The 26,031-nt window shown below is 38.4% G+C and overlaps 1 protein-coding gene and 1 pseudogene across 2 annotated transcripts in view; both read right to left on the bottom strand.

Moving 5' to 3' along the window:
• Nucleotides 1-3,216: 3,216 nt before the first annotated feature.
• LOC139735350 (uncharacterized) lies at nt 3,217-9,066 on the bottom strand (annotated as a pseudogene).
• A 5,054-nt stretch (nt 9,067-14,120) lies between these two features.
• Nucleotides 14,121-26,031, bottom strand: part of LOC139735332 (uncharacterized) — a 29,458-nt gene continuing 17,547 nt past the window's right edge. For both annotated transcript variants that reach the window (XM_071646078.1, XM_071646079.1), the window contains exons 5-8: nt 18,903-19,016; nt 15,864-16,049; nt 15,141-15,251; nt 14,121-14,324 (exon numbers count right to left, since the gene is read on the bottom strand). In XM_071646078.1, coding sequence (XP_071502179.1) covers nt 14,121-14,324; nt 15,141-15,251; nt 15,864-16,049; nt 18,903-19,016 — 615 coding nt within the window. The remainder of the gene's footprint in view (nt 14,325-15,140; nt 15,252-15,863; nt 16,050-18,902; nt 19,017-26,031) is intronic.

Here is a 26,031-nt window from a genome sequence, read left to right as displayed (position 1 = left end):
GTGATGTTTCATATACCGAAAACTAGATGAAATGAAATGAAATGAAATGAAATTTATTCATATTCCACATGGTAGACATTATATGATAAAATATACATGGTATAACACATAGTGGACATTATATCAAAGCTATACAGAGTATATTACATGTACAAAATATAGTGATATTCTGAGATAGAATAACACCATAATTATACAAATGTGGAGGGGACTACTTAGAAGCACTGCTTGTTAAATGTAGTCCCCCTACAGATTATAGACAAAATAATATCAAAGATAAGGCTGAGTGAAATAACAAAAACACCATATATACGCTATTTACAAGGGCACATGAACTGTACTATGGATATACAAACAAGTCATGTATATGTTACAAAGCACAAGTTTATGTATAAAGTGTTGACAGTGTACATCAATACAGTGTACCATTAGAATAACGAATGAAACAGAAGATAACCTTCCGAGTATACGTAATGAAAGTACTTCTAGAAAACATTGATTTAAATATACATACGTTTTGTTACCATAAAACTGTTTATTAATACTTATCAAGAAACACATTTTTTAGCTTATACTTAAAACTATTCAAGCTCTGAGCTTGTTTTAGTGAACGATCAAAGGAATTCCAAAGCTTAGGACCAGTAAACATGAAATTTCTGTTTGCAAAACTAGTTCTATTTTTAGGAAGATGATAATCATTCGCATACCTTGTTGAGTAATTATGTATAACATTATTTTTTCGAAACATTTCCTTAAATACAACAGGAATAGCGTTAATTTCTACATTGTACATAAAACAACCCAGCTGAAGACGATATAAATCAGTAATCTTAAGAATACGGTTTTCTTTAAACAAAACATCAGTGTGTGATCTATAAGCGGTACTGCATATCAAACGCATCGCTCTTTTCTGCAAGAGAAGCACCCTGTCCATTTTAGTTTGTATTGCATTTCCCCATGCCATTACGCCATAATTAAGGTAAGGAAGAATAAGAGTTGAATATAACATAAGAAGCACTGACTTGGGGAGAATCCGTTTAACGTGATTAATGATACCAATATTTCTTGAAACTATCTTACAAATATTATCAATATGACAATTCCAAGTTAGCTTATTGTCAATTGTAATACCGAGAAATTTTGTAGTCTTGACTTCTTTAATGACAGAATTATCAAATACCACTTGGTCAGGAAGTTGTTTAACAGAGTTACTGAATAACATGTAATTGGTTTTTTGTTTATTTAAAGATAATCTATTTGCTTTTATCCAATTTGTTACATGTGTAAGATCTACATTTAAAACTTCTACTAACTTATTAGGATCACTGTGAGTATAGAATACGTTTGAATCATCAGCAAAAAGGATAAAAGAGAGAACACTCGAAGAACATCGAATGTCATTTACATAAATAGAGAATAGCAGTGGACCAAGAAGGCTTCCTTGGGGAACTCCACACGTGATTGGTACCGTAGACGAATTATATCCATCAATGGTAACAAATTGCTTTCTTCCAGAAAGATAACTTTCGAACCATTCCAGAGCCTTACCTCTAATACCATAGTGCGCAAGTTTGTATAACAGAATGTCGTGATTTATAGTATCGAATGCTTTAGAAAAATCTAGGAACAAACCGATAGTATGACAGGATTTTTCGATTGAAGCTGATATGGTATTTATTAAACTTAGAATGGCATGAGTTGTGTTATGTTTTTCTCTAAAGCCAAATTGGGAGTCAGATATGATGTTGTGAGATTCAAGGAAGGTAGTTGTCCTTGAATGAACAATTTTCTCTAAGATTTTTGATAACGAAGTTAACAAAGATATTGGGCGATAGTTGCTGATACATAATTTGTCTCCTTTCTTGAATATTGGAGTCACCTTTGCGAGTTTCATTTTAGATGGTACTTGACCAGATTGTAGTGAAAGGTTATATAAAAACAATATAGGATCTGCTATACAATGTATAATGTCTTTGATAAGGACATTGCCAATGTCATCATAGCCAGGGGCTTTGTTTGCTTTGAGCTGAAGTACAGTTTTGATCAATTCTTGCCTGTCAATTGGCTTGAAAAAAATTGAGTGGTCGTTAGGTGAGGAAAGAAATTCGTAAAATGATTTATCACTTAGAGTAATAGTTTGTGCTAAGTTTGAACCTATCTTTGAAAAGTATAAGTTAAAAATCTCGGCAATTACGAATATTACAGAATACTTTTATTTACAATGGCCCCAAATTATGGAATTCTTTAGATAGTGAAATACGACGAACTCCCGGTTGGTGAATTTCAAACGTAAACTCTTTCGCAATATTCTGGTGATAGATGAATTAATTTGACTTAGCAGATGATTTGAAATGATAGATACTGATATAGATCATTCGGCGTGATTGCAGAATAGGTCTAAACATGGTTTTATTTTATTCTTTTCTTTCATCATTCTTTCATCATGCAGCTGCTGGTACCGTCATTTATGTCTCTATGACGGTCTAGTTGGTGATTTCTCCTCTTCCTCTTTCTCATTCTCTTCTCTCGTTGCGTGTGTGTGTGTGTGTGTGTGTGTGCACGCACGCTTGTCCATATACAGGTGTACTTGCGTGCGTGCAGAGTGAGTGTGTGTGAGAGTGTAACAGCCTGTGTTGATTTTCTTTCGGGGAACCTACTCCTACAAGCATCTGCTTCTGTGTAGGTTCCCTCCACACTCAATTTTATTCATCCGTCATGAATGCACCCTTGAGAATAATTTCAATTGATTTTGTGGTATGTAAATGTGTTTGTATAATACTGAACTTATAACCTATAATGTATGTGTCACTTTACATTGTCATTGAAGGATGTTTTAAACACAACACTGTATGATTTGTGTGGATACCTAATAAATGAAATGAAATGAAATAATGATCAGTTAGATATATCAGGATTTGAGACTTGGCGTATGATTTGAATGAAAAGCGGGATATTTCAAAATTTATATTTACAAATTTTATGGAAAGTTGTGACGGGATGACATAATTGCATATTCACATCGACTGTCCAAGAAGTGTTTCCAGAAACTTTAACAAAATTCACAATTTCATAACTTCCTTATTTTTCATCCGATTTTCATCAATTTTTCATTGTTGTGCCAAGAAAATTTTACCCCCCGGCCTTTTTAAAATCAACTTTCAACTGCATTGAATTTCCCCTTTAACGTCTAATCGGCAGCGCTCTGGGATGATAGTTCTACGCACGAGCATCACTTAATATCTTCCCCTCACGTAGTTTCATATTCAGGTAGTCAATCGCTCTGACCGCCGGGTATTTGTTGGACCCGTCCACGCACTCGACGATGGCATCGCTGTCGGGATTTCCGAAAAATGCAATCGACTTCCGCTCCTGATGTCGTTTGATTGGATCATCCGGGGCTTTGACCCTGTGTTTCTGAGTGGGAACAACGACACGAAAACCAACAAATGACGCTGAAAATTAATGTATTTGAAAAGCACCTATAACAATAAGCTACAGTCACTATGAATGCCCAAACATGCATGTCGGGCGCACGTAACCATAGTAACAATTGCATAAACTACTCAGTATACTAGTATGCAGCATCGGATATCAGGAACAAGGCTTGTTTCAGTCATCACAATATTCTTATACAACAGTGTTCATATTTTGCTGGTGCCTGTTCGCTGAGATCAAAACGTCTCTAACTTACGCAGGCAATGAACCTATCCGACGTCCATCTTTGCATTAGGTCACCAATATTGACCAGAACAGTGCCCTCTATAGGTGGAGCCTGGATCCACTCATCTCGACGATTCTTCACACTGGGCGATTGGAGGTAAGAGGAGAATTAATATGATTTTTTGAGTGGGTACTTACACTGAAATAATTGTTCTATTCATAGTTTTCTTGTATGATAATTATTCTGTATCTAAAACGACGTGAAGAATCAATTCACTGAAAGCTCTTGACATTTTTCCTAATAAACACAAACATACATACCCACACACGTACACAAAATTATATCCTTTCACAAACTTTCAGACACTGTAATTCCGTTAGTGATGCCTGTACTATAAGCAGCATTATGCCAATGCACTGACTCATCGACACAAACCATACGATTCACACACAATAAATTTAATTTACATTATGATTTATGTTTCTGTGGCCTGATTTTTCCTGGATAGTCCTCGACTTCGTAATTGGGAACTCCTACTCTTGTCGAAAATTCACAGCCTCTACCGCTACTCTTTAGACTTCCCATAACTGACTTCCATTCTGATAGATAACTTCTATTGTTACTGTTATTCCCTACCCATAACCGCCAGTATTTTATCCCCGAACACTGATCACCCCTTTGAACACCACCATTACCCCCCTTCTAACTCCTCCTATACCTCTAGTCCCCCTCGGTCATCTTGGTATAAGAGGGTGATGCCACCGTAGTCCGAGTGCTCTCCACATCGCATCTGGCCTTCTTTGACTGCGATGCTGGTTAGTGGTGGGTAGCTCAGGAGCAAAGAGAGGTTATATTTCCTTCTTTGCCTGCCAAGGTATACATCTCTCTGAAGAACTGGGGGTCCTGTTATAGAACATGGTTGTGAAAATACATGACAGACCTTCAGCTGGACCAGAAAACGATTACAGTGTCGATCCGTTTTTTGTTTTGTTTTGTTTTGTTTTGTTTTGTTTTGTTTTGTTTTGTTTTTTTTTTGGGGGGGGTGCGGGGGGAGGGGTGGGAGTAAAAGTTGGAGAATATCTAGATCCTACGAAAGAGCCGGGAAAGGGGGGGGGGCGCTATGGGAGGGGCTATGCCATTCCCACATGAGGGAGTTTTTGCATTTTCAGAACTAAAATTCAAATCTGATGCCCATTTCCAGTGGAATACAATGTATTTGAAAAACTGTATACAAAAAAAAAAATGCGTACGAATTTTGCATGGCGGTGGACTTAGCGGGGGAGGTTGTGAGAGGAATAGATAATAAGAACGTGATATGTCTGTCAGTAATGCAAGGGTGCGTTGATTTTCTTATGATTTTGATAAGATGGTGCACAGCAACACTGAAACCTACATTATCCTCAATCATTATCAAATGGATGGTATAGTTATGTTTGAGTTGGGGATAATTAGAAACCACTTCTATGAAATATGAAAGAGCATCAAATTCCTAGAAGAAATCATTTTTTTTTTTTGATGAAAATTAGTTTGAAATGGCTGAGATATCCAAAAACAATCAGGTACCAATAAAGGCGGGACCCACCTTTATAGGACTACTCTGTTTTGCTTTTTTGTGTGTGGACATCTCAGCCCCTTCAAATCTGATCTTCATCAAATAAACTTTTAATTCCTCTTAGAATTGTATGCTCTTTAATATTTCATATGTGGTTTCCAATTATCTTGCATCTCAGCCAAAATTCTACCGTCCCTTTAACGCTGTGCGCTGTATGTCGCGACAGTAGCTTCAAATAACTATAGACTTTTAATATAAGTGTCCATGCCGAACAAAGCGTTTTTTTTTTAAATAAATGGCGAGACAACAAATTATTCAAAAAAAAAAGACAAAACTGACCAGTCTTAGTGCCATGGCCATAACTTCCAATACTCTGTTGTGAAGACTGATCGAAGCCTCAAAAAGAGCGGAGAGTGCCCCTTCGAGCTCGGGTACCTCTTGCTCCGGCAACACCTGGCATAGAGATAAAGTCATTTCATGGGAAATAGTGTGGAAAGCAGGAGTCTAGGGTACAATATTATATAGATGATGACTGGCGGGGGAGGGAACATACCGAATGTTCCACCCGAAGGGTCTGAAATGCTATTGAGGGTGGTTATAAGTCCCTCGACTTCGTCTCGGGACTTATAGCCTCCCGAAGTAGCATTTCAAACCCTGAGGGTGGAACGTTTGGTACATGTTCCCGACAACAAAAGTCATCATCTGTTACATTATATGGGTTAGTCAAATACGTCAAATACACTGTACGTCAACGTCGTCAACCACCAGCACAACGCACTCGATCGCTCGCTCGCGCCATCGCGTGTTCAGAGCCGGCTATAGCCAAATCACTGTGCGCGCGAGGTCCTAGACCTTCTGTCATTTGTTACATGAAAATGATTTCCCATGGGAGAACATTACAAAGAATGTTCGCCCATGGGCGAACATAACGAATGTGCTTCCATCACGTGACTGTGTTTAGCCAATCTCTAACCGGTATTTGACTAACCCATTTAATATTAAGGCAATGTTTTATTAGAAAAGTATTGCTTAAAATCCACCTCTGTCGACATTGCCAAGGAAACCGTTATGAAGTGTTTATTACTTAAGTAACTTCTCATTCGCTGAAGCAATAATGAAGATGATCATTGCAATTTACATTTTCACCATCATGGTGTCTTTAAACAAACATAATTGGTACGAAACTTACCATCAATAATTTTGATTAATTGCAGAAGCAATATTTGGCGAATAGGGATGATTGTAACTATTTTAGCGCCACCCAAAAAAAAAAAAATAAATACTGTAAATTAATAAAAGTCTTAAATTAGATGTATGATTGATTTGAAATCATTGCTTTGACCTAATGCTGATCCTTGTTGATAGACCTTGTTCTGCTGACACTAGGACAAAACGTTTCCTGAAGTTCATTTTGTCTGCTATCGATACAATGATCGATAATTGTTGTATCATAATTAACGTGTATCTATTCAAGGTTTACGCCATTATAATCTAGCTGCAAATATACACTTCGAGGTTAATGTCATAATTGTGATCTTTTTCACCAGGAAACATGGCAATGATAGTGGGCATTAAGTTACTGTGGGAATAGTAAATATCGTCATGATCATGACAATAAGTTGCACGGCATTGGATCAAACGTGTCTCCATGCAGCCTGAAGGAAGCATATATGTCATTATGTTGTAATTGCTTTGTTTGTGTTTTATGTGAGACGGAAGTAAAATTTCGTTCAAAGGCTTACCACATCGTCAGCTGCAGGGCGAAAAACCAGTGACTCCTTCATATCGAAGAACTCACAGCTTGGGTCTAATCTGAGTGGCAAGAATGAAGTTACAGACCCTATTTGTAGTATAACCATACAATATGCAATCAATCCTCACATTAATTGTCAATTATAATTCCAACATGCAGCATGAGGCCAGTCAAGATATGGCAGGAAAATTTCGTACAAAAACAATACATTTTGCTGTTGTCATGCATACAGTTCCAAATGAAATAGCAAACCGAGTATACAGGCAACAATTTATCAACTAAAGCAGCAGTCGATAAGGCCTCTTCAGTGCATCAGATGAGAAGTATATTGATCTATCTATATGGACACTTACCACTTAAGTATCAATGTCATTACGTGGTGACCATGGCAGCAAGTGTCTTAAATACTCTGACCCTAGCAGGGATGTTGTCAGTATAGTCGTAGTTGGTAGGCTTAAACCTCGTAAGCTAATAATGCCGCTCTCAAACACGTCAAAGAAGTCGAATTACAGTTTGGCTCGACAACAACAATAACAATATATTTCAGGTTTCGAAGAAACTAAAAAGAGAACCAAACTTTAACTAGTACTTTTACATCTCATTACTCTGCCTGTCAATAAACTGCGGCTGAAATATAAAAAGATGAGCATGGCTAAAAAAGGTTGCCAGAATTCAATAGACCAGTTCGTAATTCTACTTTGCGCATGAGCAGAAAAAGGTCATTTGTACCAACAGGCACTTTGGTTTATTAATTCACTGAGTTAAGCATCTGTAATGTGATGATTATTCATGTGATCCTTATCTAAATAGTGCTTGCCAGCACATCCACCTGACAGCAGGCCTGGTATTTGGCAATATCAAAAGAAAAAGGCTGTTATTGCATTCAATACGAAACAATGAATTAGATGCCTGCTAAAGTGTCAACTGACGGACTATTCTGGTCACCTGGTCTAAACACAAGTTCATACTTTGTTTGAACACGAATTCCATAAATTGTTATGTTGGGCGGCTTATGCATTATACAGCTTTGAAAACGAGTGATGTGCCTAACCAAATGAGAAAAAATAAAGGTCATTTGTACCAAGGTGTACATGAGCTAACTACGAACTGGCTTGATGACTAGAGTGCAAGTGTTTAACCTTTGTCCCACATTCACTTGACTAGTTATCGTATTCATCATCAACAGAGTAAGAGAGTTTGAATAAAATCAATGCAACAAAATAGAGGAAACCAAAGAACTCACTTGTGGTGCTCGATGGGCAGGTATCCAAAATATCCTTCCTTAGACTTGCCACATTTTAGCTTGACATCATTCGGCAGAGAAAATAACTGCCCGGAATACTTAAAGACATCGTTGACCTGTTCAAAGCGATATGTTAAGGCAATTGTAAGGGAAGAATAGTTAAGTGCAATGCGTCAATGATCAGTACATCTGAGAACTAGACCAGTTATTACAAGTGACCATATATAGAGACGAGCCAATAAGCAGTCTTAGTACTTTTGAAAAACCCCTGTGATTATCATTTCACCGATAACGGATTCTTCAGACCGCTTATCTGAAAAGAGAGATTCGACTATTCTATACTCTCTTAAAATGTCACAAAAGCTATGCACAGAAATAACGCCATACAAAGAAGCAAGCATATCACTATCGCATATTCCGGCAGGGAGTTATGCTTCCTTGAGGCCGGGAATAATTTCAAGGGATCAAAACATTACTTTTGATAACCCAACACTTCCGGCAGTCATAAAATAACAATTTCACGAGTTCAAATATCAAGATGTCAAGATCAACAACAGCGAACTTACAAATGTACAAAATCATCAAGCACCCGCCAAATATTGTGTAATTCATAAGTAACAAACAACCGAATAACTGTCTCTGAGTAAACAAAATTATACAGCTTAATTCTTCTACATAAAATCAAAGCGGTCTCTCACCTTTTCCTGCGATATCCCATGATTTTTCAAATACATGAATCCAATCGTCGTCAGGGCAGTGAAGACATCGTCCACTAGGCGATGGATGCGTTCTGGGTCTGGAGAATATTTCTCAAGGCTGTAGGCGGAAAAATCGACCACCGGCACCGATTCCTCCATTCTCGCTATAATTATGCTACAACACAATTTCACACCGTCTGCACATCGAACAATGCATCTGTTCGATCAACTCAATTCCAGAGGGGAATTTGACTACACGTAAAATACAGCACGAATCGGCGCGGTGTGATTTCAACCTCCGACAAACTTGTGATTGTTGACACAGTCTATATTTAAGGAACACCGACTCGAGGAAATATAACCTTGCCCTCTATGAATACAATTCAGTGTTCACCGAACTGAACTGGTGTCCTCAAACTTCGAAGTAGGGTGTACACTATACCCGCCATATATTAACGTCTCTGGCATTGGTTCGTATGGAGGGCACTGTGATAGGTTGCCCTGGACGCCAACGGTCAAGGCTATGCCAACGTCATCTAGTTTTCTCCTTTTATTTTGATATTCCTTTACGTCTATAGAGGGTATTCTAGCTGATGTTAAACATGCCTGATTCTCTGATGTATGCGTCAAAATGCTTAAAATTAAATTACATGTTTCATGTAACCTCTGGCCAAGACATGGAAAGATCAGCACAATCTCTGCACTTGCTCCGCTTGGAAATACAACTGTAATTCAGTCACATTTGACATCTTGTCATAAGACAATCATTTTGATATAATTGTACAACAATTATGGGAGATACGTGTTTTACAGGGCTCCTAATTGTTTGGATCGCTACTTTGAATCATCTATATGGCAATATTGCCCCTCTTATACATTTCATTTGAGTATGCAGACAAAAGCGATATAAACTGACAAGAGACGCACTTCATGTACTTCGGACTATTTGTGTATGCAATATCATTATTTTACAGCTTGCTTTGAAAATGTAACAGGTTCAAGTAAATTAAAGCCCACTCCATGATAAAATATCCTGACTTCGCTTGTATTCGAAGGGTTGTAAAATCACAAGAGATTTCATGTCGTCTATCATTTAAACGGTCATCACGAATACTACTGTAACATGATGTAATATATATCACACACACATACACACACACACACACACATATATATATATAAATATATATATATATATATATATATATATATATATATATATATATATATATATATATATATAGTGCGAGAGATAGTTCCCTGGGTCCCAAACGTGCGCGGTGCCTCATTGTTGGTTGCATATACATTGTATACTGAAAGAAATTAGACTGAGGAGGACGTTGCTCTCGACCTTGAGTCTCCCTTTATTTGTCAAGCTTTCGGCCAGTCATCAGGCCTTCCTCAGGATCTATCAACAGAATAGTTATTATATGAATAACCTGATGTGTCATATTATGTAATGCAATTTCATATATTACCTATCTTCCAAATCATTTCCTTTATATACACAAATCAATCATTCAATTCAATACAAATATCCAATCTAACCTCATCTCATCATCAAAATAACATCATATATCCAGAAAAACATATACATGTGTGTGTGTATGTGTATGTATACATATACGCAATGCAAACAGACATATGAACATTATATATGTATATGATTCTTTTTTTGATTATTATGCTAAGAATTATGAGAAAATATGATTATTATATGGCAGCATTATGACATAAGAATCTTCTTATATATTTTTCTGGATATATGATGTTATTTTGATAATGAGATGAGGTTAGATTGGATATTTGTATTGAATTGAATGATTGATTTGTGTATATAAAGGAAATGTTTAGAAGATTGGTAATATACGAAATTGCATGACATATTATATGACACATTCATATAATAACTATTCTGTTGGTAGATCCTGAGGAAGGCCTGATATGACTGGCCAAAAGCTTGACAAAAAAAGGGAGACTCAAGATCGAGAGCAACGTCCGCCTCAGTCTAATTTCTTTAAGTATATATATATATATATATGTATATTTAATGCATATTTTTAACAATCACGACAATACTAAGAGCAGGAGAACATAAAAAGGACTTACTCTTGAAAACTGTTCATTTTTTATGCCAAAAAAGGTTTATTTTGGAATCACAAATTTTCGGTCACCTTGTCCTTTGAGCATTGTTTTAAAGGTACATAATACATTGCATACATGTGCATATATATACATATATAAAACAATGATAAAAAAGATGGAGCTTAAAACAATGATTATGAATAGGAGTAACATGAAATAATCATGGTTCCGTGGGTTATGGTTTACTTACAATTAAGTTAATTAGGATAATTTTAGACAAAGACACGGTATTTGAGTATTGTACAATAACGATGAAGTACACCAAATGTGATAGATGAACTGTAAATAGTACCCAGATATTAGTCAATAGATAAGAATGTTCCACACTACTCGACACTGAATAGCAGGTGACAATTTCTTTATTAGAGATTGTTTGGACCAACTACCTTGAAAGCGTGGAGTATCTAAAGCGTGAACACTATACAATAGAAGGTAGGCAAGTCGAAATACAGTGTAGTAACAACTGGCAGGGAGACTATCCCTCTCTATCCTCTGTCCACTCCCTCTCCCTCTCTCTCTCTCTCTCTCTCTCTCCTCTAATAGGGATACCCTCCATCCCTACACATTCTGCTTCTTTCCTATCAAACTAGCACCAAATGGGAATAGAAAGACCTTTCCCCACAAAAACAAAGGGGAATTTTACTATTGTTCTTTAATAGATGAACATCATGGGTATGGTGTGACTCTCTCTATTTTTTTTTTCGCAGAGAAGACAACGAAGGCAACGTTACAGCAACACCTACGCGCTTTACTCTTGATGACTCAATTTCCAACTCTCATCAGCTTCAACAGGTACTTGGTGTTAAACAATAATTATGACAATATGCTGCCCTCCAGAAACATGTGCATACATAGGACAGAGCAGCTGACCAAAACCAACTTCTCTCATTGTGGCATATTTTGTAATGCACACAATGTACTGTATGCAGGCAACTCCAGTTATTACGAAGTCCTCCGATCTGGCAGTTTTCTTTCATGACGTACAGAAATTTTGTCATGGCTGAATAATGAATTACATGTGTATATAAAAATAAGTAGACATAATTGTGGGACCTGATTTCTTTATTTCATCAAAGACAACAGCTTTGTTATATCTGTGTTCATTATAATAGGAGTACACTGACCAAGCAGCTAGCCTCTTGTAAATGATGAAGGAACAGAAGGTTTGTCTGTTTTGTTTTTGTTTTTAGTTTTAGTTTTTTATTTTATCAGAAACTACCCCATAGTCACTACTGTATGTACAAGCAATATCATATTCAAACTTATACACTATACTGTACTCGTAAATATTTGGTCACAATTGATTGCCATTTCAGTTCAACAAATGATTACAATACAATGACTTTTAATTATTTCTTTTCTGCGTAAGAAAATTTCATAATGGCAAGATACACACCATCACTAGAGTAAAACTTATGACAGATAAAGACTGAGCTATGATTACAGACAATTCATGATTGGCAAGAAATTTATAAGAGCCACACATTTTACACGCAGGTAAAATGATATGAATAAAATAACATAATACCAGACTCTTGGCACAAAAATCTCTGGAACGTAGTATGCCTGGTACCCCACTTAGCACATTTTCTTATTATCATCATTCGAAGAAGGAATCAAGCCTTGTTAAAGCCTACTTCAAAACACTGAAGTTTCCAAGAAAATATGAGAACATCTACCTATCTATCTATAAAAGTCCACACACATACCTTCTCATTTGAGGACCTTTAGTGGCTCAGTGGGTTTGAATCCAGATGCAGTGTCAAGAGGTTATCAGTTCAAGTCTCATGGCAGTGACAGTAGCACCCCTAAACAAGACATTTACAAAGTTTCTTTGCCTGGTCCTTCAGAGAGAACTCTGAGTTGTTGCTTGCTTGTAAGGATAATCATTCCTTACGCAGAGAATTGTTCCTACTGTGAAACTCAAACACAAATCATTCCAGGCCTCCATTTTTCTTTCATGATTACATAAACATGGTCATTAACAGTGAAAAAAGTATACCCTAAGTTTAGTAATTGAATCAGTGACATATTTTTTGGTCAATATTATGGACGCTGATTGTAATATTAAGATTCATCAATGTTCAGACTGTACTTGAAGGGATAATGAATACTTTTGCTTATTTGTTTCGCTTTAAAAGCACACACCAATAAAACATCGTATGGCTGCCAGTTATGAGAAGAAAAAAAAATCATGCAGTAGTCTATGCATTTATGGACTTAATGGAGTATACAATCAATGTGCAACCATTTTATGTTTGTGCATCTTTATGATATATGTGCGTTCAGTGCTTATTGCTTCTGAATTATCCAGTCCACTGTATCAATAAAAGTATTGAAGCATTGGCCACATGCATACACATACAGTAGGAATAGACTAGCTATGTTATCATGCATGCCTGCATGGTGGTTGCAACAGGATGCATGCTAGGGCCAATAACATATTGCTCAAAGTTTTATCACTTGCATTAAGTGATGTATCATTACAAGATACAGCAAAAGATGGCACAAATGCTGTCCTTTTGTGCAATCAGTAGGAATTTATGAGATGCAAATACCGTTACTTGAGATACATGCTTATGAGTGGTGCATCTGCCATATAGCACAGACAAAGTAATTGCCTGGCAGTAACCTTTAATGCAGAGGTACATATCCAGTTCTCTTAATAGGACAAAAGACGCTTTACCACACGCTGGTCCAAAGCCTTCAAACAGACCCTCCTCATCTAAAAACAGTGAAATCAGAAATTAGAAATGAATGGGGGGGGGGGGGGGGGGGAGTAAAGAACAGGCGGCAGGAATGTACAGAACGACACAAATAATGCATGTCTCCTGCCTGGTAGAAGGGCCCTACAGCTTGTGGGCTCAACAAAATTGAAAAAAAAAGAATGATAGTTACATCATACAAAAGAGCCCCCAAGACTCTGTCAAATTATGTCAAAAAACCGATATCAAATTTTAATGGTTGGAATGTCATGCTCTTGCCCTTCTGCCAGGCAGGCACCGATATAGATTTACACCAGTCTCAGTGGTGCAAGGCCTTCTTTGGAGTGTGTTTCAGCAACCTTCTCAATACGTCTTCAACTTTGAGCTGCTTGCATACGTCACACTGAACCTCTCATCCAGGTAGGCCACGCTCTCAATGGGTGGGTACTTGTTGGACTTGTCGATGCACTCGATGATGACCCCGTTGTCGGGGTGGCCAAAGAATGCGATGGACTGACGCTCCTTCTGCAGCTGAATCTGCTCAACCGGAAGCATCACACGATGTTTCTGTTATCACAATAATGGGCAGAAAAACAACAACAAACAATTGGAATCAAAATCCTCCAAAGCCAAATGTCAGTGGTTCTCTTTTTTAATCTAACCCTTCCATTGACCAAAATTTGTGCAGTTTATTGCTGTATCTGTTCACGCTAATCTCAAAGGTACTGTTTACCTTTGGGAGCAGTGATTTAAAAAACGTTCGAGATATCACATTTGATATTGGCAGGTCAGTTGTATCATAACACATCCTACCATATAAAAAATTCGACAATAAAGCCTAATATATAACGAGATATCACTATTTTTCTCAATGTACCATTACTGTAGATTGTTGAACAATACTTAACATTGATTATATCAATTCAAATTTTCACATTGGTTGTTTCTATCCCTAACTCACATTTTAGAACTATTTTGAAGCACTAAACCTGGGGTTTTGCATCATCTGAAATGGTAATAATGCCTTTCAAGTATTCACAACTTATGTTTCACAAAGTAGCATTAAAAAAAAGGTTAGCTTTAATTTGAGCCCTATTTTTATGATGTGCCATTGTTTAGTTTGGCTGCAGAATTATTAATAGCATCTGATTTGCTACATTCAAACTAAATCCTAAAATTGGCAGTATGGTTTGGAAGATCAAAGGTTATAGCCCTGTCTCCAATTATCAGATTTTATCATTATTCTTTTTTGTTGAGATTGTTTTAAACCAGTTTCCACAGCAATGGACGGCTTTGACATCATACTCGAGTGGTAAACAGAAACCAACTTTGCTAACATCCTACATAACAGGATAGGATAGCAAAAGACACTCTCTCACTCACAGAGGCTATGAGCTTGTCAGATGTCCATCTCTGCATAAGATCTCCAATGTTGACGACAACAGTGCCCTCTACTGGATCGGCAGGGATCCACTTGTCGTGGATGTTCCTCACCTTTAAAAGTACAGCATGGTAATATGAAACGTTAGCTTGGTCACATCATGTGAAACTGTTTCACTACCCAAAAGCTTGTGTCATGTAGTTAGCGCAGTGTGATGGCAAGCTTGAAATAACAAGCAAATGTTCCTGTATGCGTTCGGGAAGTTCCTCACTTCTAATAAAACTTTGCACTGTGTTGTGTGGTGTACCCATGCACTGTTGTTTGTAGTGTGACCACAAGCTCAAACTTCTGGAAATTATCTGAAAGCAAACTATGTACAATCATAAATGTGCCATGACAAAAAAAAAAAGAAGAAAAAAAAAACACAACCCAAAACAACCTCCAGTTTTTAATTTCTTCATGGTAGCATCTCTACTGTATGCATGTATAGCTTACCAACAAACTGCATCAGCTCTAATACTCTGTGATAGTGAAACTCAAATGCAGCAAGGTTAATCATTGGAGTGACACTCATATCTGTTTTTTTTTTTCAATTAGCAAATATCTAATTAGAATTAATTACACCAGGCAAGTCAAACCATAACAAGAGTTTGGTGGGTAATTCAACTCAGTATCAAATAGAGCAATGGTTCTGGTAAAAAAAAAAAAAAAAAAAAAAATGTCACCTCTAAGCCTGCCTGAGTGTCCTGGAAGAGAAGAGTGATGCCGCCGTAGTCAGAGTGCTCTCCGCATCGCACCTGGTCTTTCTTGACCTCTACGTTGGTCAAGGGCGGATAGTAGAGCGTGCGCAGTGTGGCTGTATTCTTAGCAGTTCCCATGTATTTATGTCGTTCGGTGAGGTAATGGCGATCCTTTTTTTTTTCGTGGAAGGGAAGGAACACGCACATAGTGGTAACATCATTATTGTAGATTTTTCCCTCCTCTTTTGGACTTTTTTTCCACAAGAAATGAGGGGGAAAGGTACACAGCTGTATAGCTTTGGCATACTATTTTCACATTTAGGTCCCAAAATTCTCCTTCCTTTAATAATTCTGCAACTCAGACACTTTATGGGGGCAGGGAGGTGTCAATATGTGCAAAAGCACATGAGTAGTAGTCCAACTGCAAGGGATGTCACAGGCAGTAAGACTGTCAATCATAAAACTCATATCCTGCTCATTATTCTAAAATACATTGTACCTCACAAGTCATGATAATTATTATCTCAAAGGTGATTAAATTTTGTTGAGATTTTTCATACAATGCTGCATTGGATGAAGGGTTAGATGCAAAATGTTTATTTCAGTTTGAGACCTCAATCCCCCCCCCCCCCAGAAAAAAAAAGAATCATGAGGATATTCTACCTTTAATTGAATCTCTCTGCCTGCTAAGAGGCTAAAAAGTAGATCATGGCTGCGAGTAGACTATGTCTATATACTTTAAGTAACCTTGAATAGATGTGTAACCTCTCAAGTGTGTGTTGTTTTTTTTTAAACTGAAGTGAGCAGATCTTTGTCAGATTTTTATCAATGTATAAACATGGAAAGCTTAATGATTGTCCAAAGACAACGACTAAAAGTTTCTGTGAAGCAACAGACCTTGTTAATATTAGAATTCTCTTCAAATTGGATGATACCATTGGCCAAATACCATTTCCGCCAAAAGACTTGTCATACATCGTCTATTTATAATTGATTGAAAAGGCTTTCACAACAAATGTGAACTTTGCTTCATCGCTTTCTTTATTAAGGGTGGCTAATTAACTCTTTATGTGCCATGTTTGCACTTCCTACTCAGTCGACGGCATGCCAACTTCGCATATTCTGCTCAACAAACAAAGCCGCCAAGACCGATCGATAAACCGCTAATTACTGCTAATCCCGCGGCACAATGAAATCGTTTCTCGAGCTTTTGTTCCTCTCATATACGGCTTGCATTCTATGTGGTGATCGACTATCAAGCGATGTTCCTAACTAGATTTGCTCGTACATTCTAAGTTTCTGTCACGGTTTTATGTGCAAAAGTCATGCCTTTACAGTAATGTAGCAACTGGTCATTCAAAAGAAAATTTGAAAATAGAGTCGTCATACAATTTATATCGAAACAAAGCTTGGCATTCCTCTTTAACTTTGCCTACTATTATGCCCATCTTAACAGAAATTTGTAGAAGTTATACAAATTGGAAATACAGAATTCTTTCTCAAAGCATGACTACCTTCGTGTCTTAGAATAACGTGGCACACAGGGGGTTTCCACCATGGCACATAAAGAGTTAATCACTGCATAAGCTATAACAGGAAAGAGACAAGAGAACCGGGGGTCACGTGCTCACCTGAGTATCGCAAGTTCACCTTCCATGCATTCTTGCAGACTCTTACCTGAGAACAATGGAAACTTATGGTGGGGGTAGCTTTGAGAGTGGGGGCATGGAGTCCATTTACATATTCCATCACACTGGTAAAAATACCTGCCAAGTACACTGTACTTTTAGAATGTTGGATTATGCAGCTTGGGGGGAAAAAAGGACTTAAAGCCCTATCACTTTTGATTAGAACTAGAGAAAGATATTATTGAATATTCATTAATTTAGTAGGCTTGGACCCCCTGGGGCCCCCAAGGAAAGCATGGTGCCCATTCAAACACTTTGAGATCTTATCCCCATGGGAATGCTACTTGCCAAGTTTGGTGAAAATCCATTATGTTGTTTTCGGCAAGAAGATGAAAATTTAGGCCCCCGTTTGGACCCCCATCCCATCCCGCTTCCTTGGGTTCCAAGGGGTTGGGGGGGGGGGGGGGGGGAGGGCACCCCTGATTTTCCCATGAACAAACTTGAAACAACAGTCATCAATATACTGACTCATTGTATCAACTTAGCTCAATCACTTCTGGTTCCAGAGAAAATCTGTAAATATTCCTTACAGGAGAGGGGTGGGGGTGGGGCATGGTGCCCATTTGATGTAATTGAGATTCTATCCTCCTAGGGATGCTACCTGCCAAGTTTAGTAAAAAATTGTGATAGGGTGTTCAAGAAAAAGATGAAAATTTACGATTTCCGTCCAAATTTAGGCCCCCTGGGACCCCCCAGGTGGGGCATGGTGCCCATTCGATGGGAATGAGATTCTTTCCCCCAAGGGATGCTACCTGCCAACTTTGGTGAAAATTCATATTGGCATTTTCAAGAAAAAGATGAAAATGTACAATTTGGGCCCCATTAGGACCCCTCCCCACCCCCTCCCCTGGGTCCCAAGGGGGGCACCCCTGAATTCACCATGAACACACTTGAAACTACAGTAATCAATGTACTAATTCATAGTATTAACTTAGCTCTATCACTTCTGGTTCTAGAGAAGAAGATTTTTGAAGATTCCTTAAGTTTGGGGGTTTGGGCCCCTCTGGGCCCCCCCCCCCCCCCCCAGGTGGGGTATGGTGCCCACTTGAACAAATTAAGATCCTATACCCCTAGGGATGCTACCTGCCAAGTTTGGTAAAAATCGGTCAAGGGGTTCTCAAGAAGAAGATGAAAATGTAAAGAGTTTACGCACCACGGACAATGCACCACGGATGACGGACGCCGGACGAAGAGCAATCGCAATAGCTCACTTGAGCCTTCGGCTCAGGTGAGCTAAAAAGGTACGACCAATAAAGGCTTATACATCTGTATCTACTCTTCAGAAAGTTAGTGAAAGCACGAGAAAACACAGAATTATATGCAAGAAATGGCTTACCAATCCAAGCCCCATGGCCATGACTTCAAGAATCCTTTGGTGCAAGGGAATCACAGCCTCAAAAAGGTCAGTGACGGCACGACGGAACTCAGGCACGTCCTTGTCGGGGAACATCTATGAAAACAAAAAAGTTTGGAGATACGTAAATATTTCTGCCTTGACCCTTAATGGGGTTTGCTTGCTGATGGGCAAACTGGCTGGCATACAATGTAGTTTCTCAGTACATGTCCAGCAAGTACTGTGATGAGTATAGACCCAACTCATCAACTAAGGGGGGGGGGGGGGGTACCATTGACCCTTGACCTCCTGCCCAATCCTGCAGCACAACCTCCTCCCCCCCCCCCCCACCACCCACTTTAACTCTTAACGTGCCATGGTCGCCGAACGGCGACCTTAGTCCTGACGTGCCATGGTCGCCGATCGGCAACTAAGAAGAGCGAGAAAAGCATTGATCATTTATGTTCTTCTGGTACCGTAATGCGTTACACCAAGAAACTGCCATGATATGTAGTGGTAGCTGATTAGCATAGCCATCGTTTCCAATAAAAATGTGAGCATGCTTACATTAAAAAAATTTGAGTAATTACACGATTTTTCAGCTATATGTATTTTTTTCGCATCGGGAAAATCCGCAGCGAGCGCACCCTCTGCGAGATGTGTATGGATCAAAAGTCTCATTGGTAAACCACATGTGTGTATGATTCTGCGTGTATTGTCTATGCGGTTCCAGTCGCATTGTTCCGCTTGGATGCTGTCCTGCGGGAAGCTCTTTTGATTTTGTCCCTCAAAGAGGGTCGTCGGTCAAGTCTTTCATCCTTTTGTTTTGGTGAACGTCTCTAATTGTCCCCAAGCTAGCATAGGAATTGCGCGCGGACAAAGACCTGCCGATTTCAATAGAGTACCCGCTCCAGTGGTCCGCTTAGACAAAAGAAGGATTAGTAGGCTCTTCCTTCTCAAGTGGACAAAAGACACTCTTCCTGGGCCCGGGACAATCACTTTAGTTTCAAATACAGGATCTGGGACTAAAGGACTCAGATTTGGGAATGAATTACTGAGGCAGAAAGAGAAATTGCTAAGACAAAATAAACTGCTAGTATCTTTGGAATCATACACTTCTAGAACGCAATTTTGTTATCATTTGAAAGAGGAGATGTTGCTCTAAAACTTTCTCACAGAGTCAAGGGAGCGTTCTATTGAAGAAAAAACATGACTGACTCTTTTTTTCCATACTACACATAAATTTCTAATAATTTTTCTGATGTATCAATTATTTCTGCAATATTTCAGGTTCAGATAGATATCATGCCAAACTGACTACATGACACGAAAGAACAAACATTTCTTGATATATATTGTGTAGAACTCAATTCAAAACAGTCAATAGTTTCAGAGATATGGCGGTTTTAAATTGCATTGTCAGTGCAGTATCGAAACATTCTGGCGTTAGGTAAAAACCTCTGGCACGTTAGGGGTTTTGGGCCTGGCACATTAAGAGTTAAAAGATGTTCTGCAGACCCTGCTGCCTGTATCTATAGAGGTGGACCCTGCACTAAAAAATCCTCAAAGAGGCACCAAACAAGATAAGATATCTTTTGCACCAAAATATTTTCATTTGAAATTCAGAGCTTGACAACCCCAACTAAAGTACATGCAGTAGAGAGAAGGTTTGCCCATACAAAACAAAAGAAGAAAAAAGTAACATGCAGACTTAATACTGTACTCCTCACTCGGGATTATAAATCATACCTGTAATAGTGTACGACACCATTGTCACCTCTGGTGAAAAGGGCATCTCAAGTGTCTTGCTCAATGTTAAGTGGTGATTATTTCCTGGTGCAAGGGTAACAGATGGGCATGCCACATTCTTTCAAAATAGAATTCCATGAAACCTATCTGGAAGACAGTGGTCATGATTTATGCTCAGCAAAAATGAATACAAATGTACATGACAAATCAGATCTACAGCTGTACTTGTCTCTGAATATGATTGTACGTGTACCCTTTAAAGCTAAAACATTGTACTCGGCAGGACCTTACAATTCATCTTCCATCACTTGGAATTTGCTTGCAATATATCGGAAGGACCTACTAAGAACCTTGTCTGGCTGGGATGATATGCCAGGATATCAAGTTGTTTTGTAGTGTTTTTAGACCAAAGAGTATGAAATGATAAAAGTTCGTATACCTACTTTTATTCCAGAACTGCCCCCCCCTTCAGTTGTGAGTGTGTAAAACGCTGCTCGTATGATTGAATCCTGTCCTAGCAGTAGTACAATGTATATTGAATTGCACATAGAACAAACTGCATGCAACTCACTCTCTTGCGAGTGATGGATACCGCAATGGCCTGATATATTGTAGTTGATGGTATCGAATGTAAAACATTCCGTAGCAACCGTGATGAGGTAAGCTCTAAAATTGTACACTTGTAGTTAAACCTCTTTGGTTAAAATTTCCCATTTTTTCATCATTACCCAATAGCACTCATAGCGTTCTTTTACAGATTTCTTACCAGTATACATACAGTATGTGTATAGATTAGAGCAAAAATCAACAGTTATGCAAGCACACAAGAACTGTGTTCGGGCTTTAACTCTTAATGTGCCAGGCCCAAAACCCCTAACGTGCCAGAGGTTTTTACCTAACGCCAGAGCGTTTCGAAACTGGACTGACAATGAAATTTAAAACTGTCATATCTCTGAAACTATTGACTGTTCTGAATTGAGTTCTAAACAACATATATCAAGAAATATTTGTTCTTTCGTGTCATGCAGTCAGTTTGCCACAATATCTATCTGAACCTGAAATATTGCAGAAATAATTGATACATCAAAAAAATTATCAGAATTTTTTGTGTAGTATGGAAAAAAAGAGTCAGTCGTGTTTTTTCTTCAATGGAACGCTCCTTTGACTCTGTGAGAAAGTTTTAGAGCAACATCTCCTCTTTCAAATGATAACAAAATTGCCTTCTAGAATTATACGATTCCAAAGATACTAGCAGTTTATTTTGTCTTGGCAATTTCTCTTTCTGCCTCAGTAATTCATTCCCAGATCTGAGTCCTTTAGTCCCAGATCCTGTATTTGAAACTAAAGTAATTGTCCCGGGCCCTGGAATAGTGTCTTTTGTCCACCTGAGAAGGAAGAACCTGCTAATCCTCCTTTTGTCTGAGCGGACTGCGGGCGGGCGTACTCTATTGAAATCGGCAGGCCTTTGTCCACACGCAATTCCTATGCTAGTGTGGGGACGATTAGTGACGTTCACCAAAACAAAAGGATGAAAGACTTGACCGACGAACGAAAGCTGACCCTCTTTGAGGGACAAAATCAAAGCAGCTTCCCGCAGGACATTATCCAAGTGGAACAATGCGAGTGGAACCGCATAGACAATACACGCAGATTCAAGAGCATACACACGCGTGGTTTACAGTACCGCTCGGCCCTGAGTGTTTACACGTTTACCTGTTTCATTGTTTCATTGAATGGTCGGAGCGAAACGTGTAATTCTCTCAGTTCCCTTATTCAGCCGGCGCTCAGACTCTGTGCGCTCAAGGAGAACCGCGTTTTCTTCCTCTTACACGTTTCGAGTGTCCCCGAAGGGAAGCGGAGTTGTCGGCACTACTGCGTGTAAACGTGTAAACGTGTACACAAATCACACGCGCCGTAATGTGCGACGCGCGCGTCGAACGAGCACTCACATCTCTTTTTTGCATGTTTGTAGTGCAAAGTCACTCAAGCGCGAGCGAGCGAGCGGAGATCTAGATAATCACCACCACACACGTAACTGCGGGTACCGTACCGTGGCGGCAGTAAACGAGTAAACGTGTATACAAATCACACGCGCCGTAAATGCGGCGATACAGTACGAAGTGGTGCATTCGTAGTGGAGGTCCAAACGAGTAAACGTGTACACAAAACACACGCACCGTAATGCAGCGGTTGATATACAGGGAAGTGAAGCCCGATGTTTCTGTTTGTAGCTCCGAAACGTTAGTACATGTACTGAGTACTCCCTTGTACATGTACGCCTACTGTCAGCACTGTCTCATGTGCTACTACATGTACTACTAGTCTGGGCCCTACTAATGTTAGATATCGTTACATACATGCATCGGTATTAATATTGTTATGACATTTTATAACGGTCCTCACGAGGCTTGTACACTGTACAGTACCTTCTTCCCCTGTATACCGTACCCCGTAGCCTCTTAGGCGCTAACGTTAGTTAGTGTACAGTTGTACTTTCGCACCTGTTTGTCCAACGACCTCCAAACAAGCACAAACTCACCCTGTTTATTTAGTAACCAAAAATACTTCCATCTGAGTCTCCAAAGTCGAATATAAGTGAAATTTTGGCCGAAATTTTTACACTTTTTTAGCGTTAACAAGTGTCTGAAAATCGTTGGAAAATCTTGATCGCTATTCGCTGGTATTGCTGCTCTGAGAGCAAGCACAGTTACAAATTGGTCTGAATAAATGTAGCAAGTAGCGATACAGCGGCTTTTTCTATGGTGTCGTTGAAAGGCTAAAAATTGTTTTTTCCTTGCCCTCGGCCAAGTTTTCCGTTAGCGGTTGTAGCTTCATGGCAGCGGTTTAACGTGTGAGCGAGTGTATGCTGGCTGCCACTTATATCTTTCTCTTTCTTTTCTTTCTTCTTTTATTTTCAGGTAGAATCTATTCCCCTTCCTTCCTAGCAATCATTTCTTTGTGATTTTCCTACTCCTAGACTTCTCTCTTTCTCGAAGGTGTTCCTTTTTAACCGTAGATCTACTTTCTGCCTACTTTTTGTTTCAGCCATGGGTTGTTTTTCCCTCCAATCACAAGGGTTTTTTCTATCCTCTCCAATATAGTTTTCTTACATGTCATTCTAATGATTTTCCACTCTTTTTCCCTTTATTTCTCATTCAATCTGTATTTAATTCTTTCTTACCTTCACATTCATCTTTGCTTTCATCCAGGTTTGATTCATCTTTTTTGTTCATAAATTCTTTGCATTCCTCTTTTCTTTCAAACTTATCCATCTCTCCCTTGCTTTCCTTTATGATGCAAGTTTCTCTTCTTTCTTTCTTTCCATCATTTTTTAGTGAACTCTCTATTTCATTAACCTTTTGTTTACTTTTTTTGAGGGTTTAATTTTTTTGATACAGTGTACCTTTTATTTCCTTTCCCCCTTTTCCAAGCCCTTTCCTTATATTCTTCACCCTTGTCTTATCACCACGTTTGCACAATCCTCTTTCATTCACACCAATTAACACACACACACACACTTTTTTGTCTTTGTCAATCTTTTATTTTTCTTTCTTCTTCATAGAAACAAACAAATTAATTCATTGCAAAATAACACAATTTTTTAATTATAGCAACATATTCTACATTTGTCAATATCAAGTACACAATTCTTGACTTACCTTGATTCAACATTACGGTAAACTAACGTAAATCAAGAATTTTGTATAGGCCCTATAAAACAAAACACACAAACAAACACACACAAAATACACTGTATGACCAACCCCAATACTGAAATCGCCACAATAGGTTGTATACCGCGACTCGGTAGAAAACAAGAGAAAGGTGGAAAAAGTATTTTCTTTTTAAGGACACCATAGAAGAACTGTCCGTTCATCCTACACGTACGTACAGACTAGACAGCTAGCTGTGCAAATGCATTAGCGCCGAGCGCGCGAGTAACATTGTTAGCTGTGATCGAGATTATAACGAGTAACATAAGTGACAAAATGGTGAAAAATCCATTTCTGCTGGACTTGAATCTCACTCAGATGCAAGTATTTGACAAACAGGTGCGAAAGTACACTAGCGCCCAGCATTCTAGCTAGGCTACTGTTTTTTGGTTCGTTGTTGTTTTTTAATGCGCTCATGATCTTCACACTCGGTGCTCTGTTAAAAAACCAGCGGAGTCTATACAGTATCGGTAATAGTACATCATAACATGCATCAGGGCCTATACTTAATACTACGTTTGACTACAGTTATTTGGGAATTACAGCGTGTACTAGTAGTAGTACCGTACGTTCGAAGGAAGATTTAATCCAAGCAAAAGGGTCCTGGCTCGTGGCTGGTGCCATAAATGTTCAGAAAGACTGTCCATTTTAGATACGTACGTGTATGCACAATACATTTGTACATGTAGTATATTCGTTCATGCTGTGTTGTTAAGGTGTAGGCCTAAATATTGGCGATCGGGCTAAATAGACTGTTTACAGTAGCAACTTTCTTTTCTTTCTTTCTTGCTCGCTTCTTCTCGACCAAAAAAAAAAAAAAATACTTACTCGTAAATTGCTTTTATGTTCATCTAAACTAAGTATATTTCAAACTTTTGCAACAATCCCCTCTCGTAACTAACGTTTTGACGGAGCCTCTGCTTTATCGAGGATGCCTTTTTGGAACAGTCTTACCGGGCTAATATTAAACCCGGCTTGCGAGTTAATAGTTTCCGCAAGTACAGTCAGTGTTACAGCATTGTACATTTTATTTCGATGTCCTGGAGACGGGTTACGTCGCATGAGTAAATTACGTTGACAAGCTTTTTTTTTTTTCTGTTCGGTGATTTACGTGTATTAAAAGAGTAAACATTTTGAAATGACACCCGGAGGTGTTCGAGCACCAAAAATTGAACACTAGCTTGGTGTTTCATATTTAACACCGGACTTTTTACAGTGTGAGTGCACTCTAAAATCGTTGGATTTAAAAGTAATCTAATAAAACCATGAGGATGGACAAATCCAAATAAGATTACAATTTTTAGTCTAATTGATTTAGAAATGAAATCAATTAGATTTGAAATTAATAATCTTATTTGGATTTGTCCCTCATGGTCTATTAGATTATTTTTCAATCCAACGAATTTATCGTGTATACCTTGTATGTATGTGTGTGAGTGTATGTGTGTTGCAGCAATAGAATGAAACTTTTATGATACCGTCTTCAAATCCAAATACATGTAACCTTAATCTTTAATATCGTCAACACCATGTTTTTGTTTTGTTTTTGTTTTTTTGATGGGGGGGGGGGGGAAGGATTAACATTTCAATAGATCAAAAATGCTTGTAACATCGCCACACCAAAGTTAGTAACAAACATACCATTTCATACAAGACTAAAAATAAAAGAC

This window comes from Diadema antillarum, unplaced genomic scaffold, assembly GCF_040938485.1.
Source record: "Diadema antillarum isolate AM-2024a unplaced genomic scaffold, OU_Dant_1.0 seq00000570_RagTag, whole genome shotgun sequence".
Classification (NCBI taxonomy): Eukaryota; Metazoa; Echinodermata; class Echinoidea; order Diadematoida; family Diadematidae; genus Diadema; species Diadema antillarum.
Note: the sequence above shows the minus strand (reverse complement) of the source record. Positions and strands in the feature narration are given on the sequence as shown.